Genomic DNA, 8,823 nt, shown 5'->3' with positions numbered 1-8,823 from the left:
TTTACATTAAATTAAAGTACATTCTTTTTTCTACCTAAATTTTTTATGCAATTTCTTAAATGAAACTACACTATAAAGATATAATTATAACAATATACATACATATATATAATATTTGTTAATAAACAATTATATCTACTCTTCGTAGAAATCTCAGATAAGTCTCTACAGCAAAATGTGGGAGTTTATGAATTCACGTAAACACGTATTCGTAAAGACTTACGATGAAGGAATAAGAAAGGTCAGAACTAGCAAAGGAAAATATGCACTTTTGATAGAGAGTCCTAAAAACGAATACATCAACGAAAGATTACCCTGTGATACGATGAAAGTTGGACGAAATCTTGACGCGAAGGGTTTTGGTGTTGCAACTCCACTTGGTTCACCTTTGAGGTAAGATAACCATTGTCTGTATATTATTAATTTTCGAAATAATAAGAATACCTCGTTTTTCTAAAATAATACAAAATACAAATACGATTAAATATTATACTTTAATGAATTTTTATTTTACTTTCAACGAAATATTAATAAAGAAATTTCTCTAAGATAATATAAAATACAAATACGATTTAATATTACACTTTAATGAATTTTTATTTTAATTTTGATGAAATATTATTAAAGAAATCAATTAAGAAAGTTTTTATCGTCTTCGAGAAAGAAAGCAAGTAGGTATCTTTCCTGTTGGTTGGGACATTCTTTTCTTTTTTTTTTTGGTATTCTCGAAAAAGTCGGTAGTAGGTGGGTGTGTGGGCGGGAAAGGGGGCAGGGGAGATTTAAGGGGGAGAGAGGATAGGATGAGCCGCGCGTCATTACGCTCAATTAGCATAGAAAAACGTGGTGCATACTTCTTCTTTCCATATCATTACCTTTAGGGAACGTTCTTAACATGGAAGCGCACTTCACTTCCTTTTATCGTATATCCTTCACAACTACCACCACCATCACCATCACCATTACCATCATCATCCATACATTTCTACTCATTCTTCGTTTAAACGTAAAACTCCGAACGAACTTTTTCTAAAGATTCTTAGATCGTTATGCAATATCGAACACATATATCTATCATTCTTTTTTATTCTATTTACTTTCTACAAAAAAATTCTTTTTCTTCTTCTTCTTCTTCTTCTTTATATATTTAACTCGTCGATTGATCCTGATTAAAAAAAAAAAAAAGAAAAGAAAGAAAATTAAATCCTCCTACTTTTTTGTCCGATCTTTATCGAATCATTCGGATCGATACAGATTTGATTTTTGTCTGTTAACTCGGTTGAATTTGATTTACCTAAAACCATCAGGGGTTGTCTGTTTGAAGGAAACGAGCTATCTATTCGTAACGCTTTTTCATTCCAATTTTCCTCTTCCTCTTCCTCCTCGGCCTCTTTCTATCCGTTAATCAGATTTATCTTGAAATCGGATTTCATTACCATGAGCGAGCTTTTCCCATAAATACAAAGTCTAGCACTTTGAAGGGTCTTTTATATATTTTTAGTTAAGAACGATCATTAGATACAACAAAAAGTCAGATGATATTATTTATTATATATAACAATTAATATAATATATTAAAGCTAAAATTATTAATTTTATTTTTTATCTTTTTTTTTTTTTTTTTTTTTTTCACCTACGTAAAATAAAAAATGATGTTCTTTCGTTTGATCTCGTATCTTTTATTTCGCAGAGATTCGATCAACCTGGCCGTATTGTCGTTGAAAGAAAGCGGAGAATTAACTAAATTGATGAATCGATGGTGGTACGATAGAACGGAATGCAGGCATGGTGATAAACAGGACGCATCTAGAAACGAATTATCATTGAGTAACGTTGCCGGAATCTTTTACATTCTGATAGGTGGACTTCTTCTTGCATTGGCAGTTGCCCTACTCGAATTTTGTTACAAATCTCACACAGAAGCAACCAGAGCTAAGGTATTATCGTATCATTTCATTTGAATAATATATATAATAATAATATTATCATATTTTTTTTCATTTGAAAAAAAAATATGTGAAATTAATTGGACCTCTGTTTTTTCTTTTTTCATTCCTTTTCTTCTTTTTTTTTCTTTTTATCTTTTCTCTTCTTTTATTTTATTTTTTTTTTTAGATACCACTGTCGGATGCAATGAAAGCAAAAGCAAGATTGACGATCGGTGGTGGTCGAGATTTCGACAATGGCCGGGTGAGTCGGTATCCTAGCTCGTTCAACACACACCCATACCAAAACAATAATACACATACACACACACGATCGGTAGAAATCAATTCCAAAAGAGGGAAGAAAGAAACTCATGATCTCTAACAAATACAAACAAAATAAATATCTTATAAACGTATAATTCATTTTATTCTTTCTTTTTTTTTTTTTTTTTTCTTTTTCGAAAATCAATTAGATTATTATTCCAGATGAAGCAGTTTCTTTCGTCTCTCGATTAAAAACACTTCAAAGTCTTATAAAGGAGGATGGAACCTTGACAGAAGTGTCCTATTCGTTACACGCTAGTATTTATATATGTATAGTTACAACCCTATATATTAATTAATATTATAGAAATAATCATATATATTCAGTTTAATAAGTCACTAAATAAAGTTTATGATTAATATTGCTAGTCGGGAGAATTTTTATTTAATAGGAAAAAATCAGATTTGGGAAAAGTATACTTTTTATTAATGCTTTATACCAATGTTTAATCTCTACAATATAATAGTTAACTTTTCCTGAATTATTTTCAATGAAATTTGAAACATTATAACCTATATATATATATATATATATAAATCATTGTAAATACCAAAAATTTTAATTAGTGATCGTTGACTGAAGATAAACGATATATTTTCATAGAATATAATAAGATTTATAACCTATACATATAGAAATACGAGTTAGATACACATAGAGTACGCTTGGCATGCAGTTAGCAGCGTATAAACGTTAACACACACTCGTTTGGTCGGACCCTAACGAGTATATCCGTTATATATATATTTTTGTTGGTGTCTCAATGGACACCTTGATGATGGTCAGTTCGACGAAAATGTACAACGTCGAAATCAATGATGATGATGATGATGATGATGATGATGATGATGATGGTGGAACGAGAAGACCCTTTATAAACTATTGCATACTGTATATATGAATATATAAATATATATATATACATATATATACACTTATACATATATATATTTATCTCACTTATTATTATTATTATTACTATTAGCGTACGTGTATACATTATGCATAAAATAGATATTTCGGTGCGTGCGATGTGCGGCTGGCTGGATGTGTTGCGCTCATATATCATTTTTTTTTATTTTTTTTTTTTTTAATTTTTTTTTGAAATTTCTTTATTTATCTCTGTCTCTTCTCTCATCCGACGATTGCAGAGGAGGCGTATTTATTAATTATTGCTCGTTTGCGCATTTCGTTCTACTTTTGTTTTTGTCTCTAGTGGTACGGACTCCAGAGTTAGACGGAGGATGCATGCGCCTTTCCCGGGACCATATGTGAGTACTTTAGCCCGTTCATTTTTATCCCTTTTTTCTTGTCTCTTTCTCTGTCTTCTATCTTATCTTTCTATCTATCTTATCTGTCTAACATCTTTTCTTTTATTTTCCATTTCTTTTCTTTTTCATCTTTCATTTGATTTCATTTCTAAATTAACCGAATAAATGCGTGCGATTTTTTACTATTCTAATGCAAAAGATCGCACTAATTTATTGGCCGAATCATAAAATATATATAGATATAAGTTTCTTTTTTATTTTCTTCTTCTTCTTATTCTTATTTTTATTTTGTTTTTATTTTAATGCTTTACATGTTCTCACCCATCGATTACGAATAACCCAAAACTCAATGTGCTAATTAATTTCGTAAAATAATATGAATTATTTTGTGGATATATTATTCGATACAAATATTTGGATGAAAATGATATCGGGAATTTTGTTTACTTTTTCTTTCTATCTCTCTCTTTCTATCTCTCTCTTGTTTTTCTTTTTTTTTTCTGACCAGTTCAATACGATCCTAAACCTTCCACCTATTGTTCCATTGTAATATTAGTGTATATACTGATGACTCGATTTAAAATAAGACGATTTATTAATTTCTAAAAAGCTTTAATATATATAATCACACACATACATCATATTATCCTTATATTCAATCTTTCCTCGTAGACGAAGATCGATAAGTTGAGCAGCTTATTTGCGCATAATTCGCATGGCTTCGAGCAAGCTCTTTAGCGCGTCAACGAGTGGAACATTATTATGACGCATCGCATGTCGCTTTTAAATACAATTTGTAAGCTTCGTAGATATATAAAAAAAAAAAAGGAAAATGTGGAAAGAAACAAAAAAAAAAAAAAAAAAAAAAACATATATATATATATAAATATATACATAATATATTAGAATAGAAAAGAAAAGAAAAAAAAATGATTAAAGATACAACACGAAATTAGTTTGATCCTATTAACACGACGAATTAATTAATTTCAAGGTTTCACGACTAACGAGAATAATTCATACGAGTTATTTGAAAATACGATGACATTTATTTAAATCTACGATTTAAAAAAAAAAAGAACAAAATAACGTGACTCGTCCGTGAGAAGTAAAACAAATCAAACGAATAAGAAATTTGATGATATAAATCAATTTTTAAAAAATTCTTATACATTAATATATAAGTCTCAAAGGGAATTATAGACGGTTAATAAATCTGATGAACAATTTATTTTGAACTAGTTGTACGTTTCGTCCCTTACTGGGGACTTCATAAGCAACTTGATCATTTATAGTTCACGTGTCAATACATATTATCTTTTTTACAGAGTCATACATTTCAATAAAACTTAACATATTACAATACAATTTGATCCTAAAACACCTTATCTTATCACACGTAATCATATGTTCAAAATATGTGTGAAATTACGTGTGAAATCAACTAATTCAACATAAATTGTTCATCAGATTTATTAACCGTCTATAATTCCCTTTGAGACTTATATATTAATATATTTTTTGGACAAGAATATTAATAATTAAATTCTTATACATTGTTTTTCTCTGTGATAAGAATTCTTATAAAAAATTACTTCCCACGGATGAGAGAGAAAAAAAGAAAAATATAAAAATAAGAAAGAAACCAAAAAAGGAGAGAAAAAAAAAATGTGTAAAATAAATTCTATAGGAATGGTATTAACGAATAAATTTTCAGTACTACGCCCCAGCAAACGCGATTGGGACTACCGAGGGCGACCAGGTGCACAGCAATACGCATACTCAGGTGTAAGCTACTCGGACAGCTCGGCAGGTGAGTCGCCAGCTATTTCATTGCCGACACCACCACCACCACCATTGATGGCTCCACCACCACCGCCACCTAGAAGACCACCGAGAAGGAGCGTAACCTTCGCGGATTCACCACCTAAGAGCCCTAAGAAGGTTTTTTCAAGGTTTCCACGAAGGACGTCTAGCGTCGCGACGTTAGACGTCGCGGTACCTTGGACTCCTGTCTCACCAAGGCATTGGACAATGCGAGACGGCAAACCCGAGTACGTCACCTGAATAATTAAACAACTAATCGAATAAACAATATGCTTAGCACCTTAACGATTAAACAACTAAAATAATATATCGAATTTCCGAACGATCATTTAATTTGACATTTTTTTTTTTGTATTAGTTTTTAACTCGCCGTATATACAACATTTTATAATATTAACAAACGAATATTCATTTTTATCCCATAAAGCAGACTTTTGTATATGTTTTTTTTAATCATTCATAATATCATCACACATGTTTTTTGTTTTGTTATAATGAATTACGTTTTTATCGACATTAAATCGAATCAAATTGATTGTTAATATAATTTATTACGTTTCTGACTATGTAACAGTTATTTTCTCAATCTTGAATTAAATTATTCATGTATTGTGACGTGTGTGAAATCAACTGACTCACACTTTTTTATTCGACATTTAAATCGAATCTCTAATTAGATTCTTAATATAATTTATTACGTTTCTGAATACGTAAGAGTTATTTTCTTAATAGAATTCGAATTATTAATGTATCGATATGTGAAATCACTTAAACATATTTGTTTTAATCTTATTATTCTATTTTCGTCGAATCAAATTGATCGTTAATACGATTAAATACGTTTACGATAATTTAATGTGTGTCGTTATAACAAAAGACAATGCTTTATGGGGATTTACGCATAACATAACACTGCCAAAATTTTCTAACGATTTATCTAACGTACACGGGCATCTGCTCTAATCATAAAATTAATATCATTAATATGTCATAAGAAAGATATATATAGAAAATTAAATTCAAGTTCGGAAATGTCGATATGTTCTCCCGTGTCTTCGGACGAGAACGCGTTTGTAAATTGTAAATAATTGTATGAGAATCAAATAGGAGAGAATCAAAAAAAAAAAAAAGGTCAAGAAAAACCAATGAAATAAGAAAGAAAGAAAGAAAGCAAACAAGCAAGCAAGAAAGAATGAAATAATGAAAGAAACTCGAAATGAAATCGTTCAATTCCATAGTAAAACGATGGTCCTGGGGTGGGTGCATGTGCAAACCAGTAAAAAAAAAAGAAAAAAAATAATTAAATAAAAAATAATACTCGTCACATTAAAACTGCCATTTCTCACATTTAAACGAGATACAAATAAATAAAACGGAGAATATAGGAGAAAAAGAAAGAGAGAGAGAAAGAAAGAGAAAAGAAATCAAAGTATGAAGAAAATAAAAATAAGTGAGTGGTGTGTTAACTGTGTATAATAAATACATATAAATATTATAATAATTATTCGATATACGTGTAGAGACACACACTTACATCGAATATACGCGTATCGATACTCGCAGCAAAGAATATAAAAAAATAGAAAAAAAGAAACGGGGGATAAGAAAAGAAAAAATGAAAAGAGGAAGAATTTTGAGTAATTGTCACGTGCCAAAAGAAATAATAATAATAATAAAAAACAAACAAACAACACACAAGATGGAAAAAGAAAGAAATGAAGAAAAACAAATTGAAAATAAGAAATGTAGGAATGAGAAGACGAAGTGTCTCTGATCGTGTGACACGAATAATAACTATTACTATTATTATTATTATTATTATTATTATTGCTAGTTATTCTTATTGCGAATTAAATTATATTATACTTCATTATATACCGGTGCAAAATATTTTATGAAGTGAGAGCTTGAAATGAAATCGCGTAAAAACCTGTTTGATCCACGAAAATTTTTTCACTAAACAAAACTGTATAATCACGTCGAGCGTGTGTGTTGCGAATGTAATAGTCTATACAATTACATATAAATATATATATATATATATATATATGTACCTATAGACGTTTATTAAAGGTAATATATTATATATATATATATATATAAATATAAATATATAAATATATGAACGTGCGCGAATTGTATGAATTTTTGCGTATGTACGTATGTATGTATGTATGTGTGAGTGTGAGAATAAAATAAATATAAAAGAAACGTCGTGTGTATGAATCGAATGTTTTACGAATCGTATGAATGAGTTTAGGTTGATCGTATAAAAGGGCGTTATGCGAGTACCTATATCGATCTTTTATTAAACAATATCACTCGAATCGATCCGAAAATCCGATTAAATAAGCTTAAAATAATCTTATCTCGGTGATTTGGTTCGAAAAAAATTGAGATTACTGGTTCCAAAATTTTTGGTGCCAAAGTTAACGATAATTTACGTCGTCTCGAATACATTTCGCGTTTGCTATACTTTTATCTCAATAATTATCTAAAATAATATTTATTGTATCTCGCGAGAAACATTTTAATAAATTATTTAACGTGAAATGAGAGAGACGCATCCGATGTGTTATACACACATGAATGAAATTTAAATAATTGAAAAATGATACGAGCAACACGATTATTTCTTTTTTTTTTAAATGCATTAAATCTTTTGACAAAAATTCTAATGAAAAATTATAATTGTATACAATGGAAGCGCGTCACTTGAAAAATGATTTTTAATTTATAAAAATGTTTCTTTTTCGATACGAATAATTGATCACACACACATCTTTGGAAAATAATTCTAATTGATTCATAGCGACTTTTTTTTTCGTATCCTACATTCGCGATACGAAAATATTTTTCGAAGCGAACGAAATCGGACGACGTAAAAAATAATATCGAAACGATAAATTCAGCAGGAGAACCTGAATATGTGTAACTGAAAAATATCGAAAGTTGTTCGCTAAAAAAAAAAAAAAAAAAAAAGCGAAAATATTCATTCGAACGATCCGACAAAGTATCGTTACCGTTTTTTCATATGTAAATAATATCGTCGTTGTTTATACAAATGAAGGAATCAAGGGAAAACAAAAACAAAAAAAAACAAAAAGAGAAACGAGCAAACTAACAAACAAACTAATTAATTAAACATTCTCATTAATAATACATGAGAGAAACGTTCGCAATGATCTTCCCTTTTAAAATTATGTTACATTAAATCTATCAATCAACGTTCGAGACAAAAATGAAGAAGAAAGAATGATCAAAAGATTAATAATAATAATAATGATGATGATGATGATGATGAATGGAGAATTATCAAGATAATTGATCCCAGTTTCATGCGTTGCGATCTAACTAATCATATCGTCAGACTTTTCTTATTAACGACTCATTGTTATCTATCATCGATTTAAATGAAAAAAAAAAAAAAAAGAACAAAAAAAAAAAAAAAAAAAAAAAAAAAAAAAAAAAAAAA

The 8,823-nt window shown here is 29.2% G+C and overlaps 1 protein-coding gene across 3 annotated transcripts in view; it reads left to right on the top strand.

Moving 5' to 3' along the window:
• LOC106786213 (glutamate receptor 1) overlaps window positions 1-8,780 on the top strand; it is a 209,026-nt gene extending 200,246 nt beyond the window's left edge. For 2 of the 3 annotated variants that reach the window (XM_014747355.1, XM_014747353.1), the window contains 4 exons: window positions 149-393; window positions 1,688-1,934; window positions 2,113-2,187; window positions 5,239-8,780. In XM_014747355.1, the coding sequence (XP_014602841.1) occupies window positions 149-393; window positions 1,688-1,934; window positions 2,113-2,187; window positions 5,239-5,313 (642 nt within the window). In that variant the 3' untranslated portion in view covers window positions 5,314-8,780. Of the gene's footprint in view, window positions 1-148; window positions 394-1,687; window positions 1,935-2,112; window positions 2,188-3,466; window positions 3,522-5,238 lie in introns of all 3 variants that reach the window. The other variant, XM_014747354.1, reaches the window with a different exon arrangement.
• The last annotated feature ends 43 nt before the right edge of the window (window positions 8,781-8,823 follow it).

The sequence above is a fragment of the Polistes canadensis genome, unplaced genomic scaffold, assembly GCF_001313835.1.
Source record: "Polistes canadensis isolate GaletaPanama2010 unplaced genomic scaffold, ASM131383v1 scaffold_68, whole genome shotgun sequence".
NCBI lineage: Eukaryota > Metazoa > Arthropoda > Insecta > Hymenoptera > Vespidae > Polistes > Polistes canadensis.
This window is presented reverse-complemented; position numbering and strand designations above follow the sequence as displayed.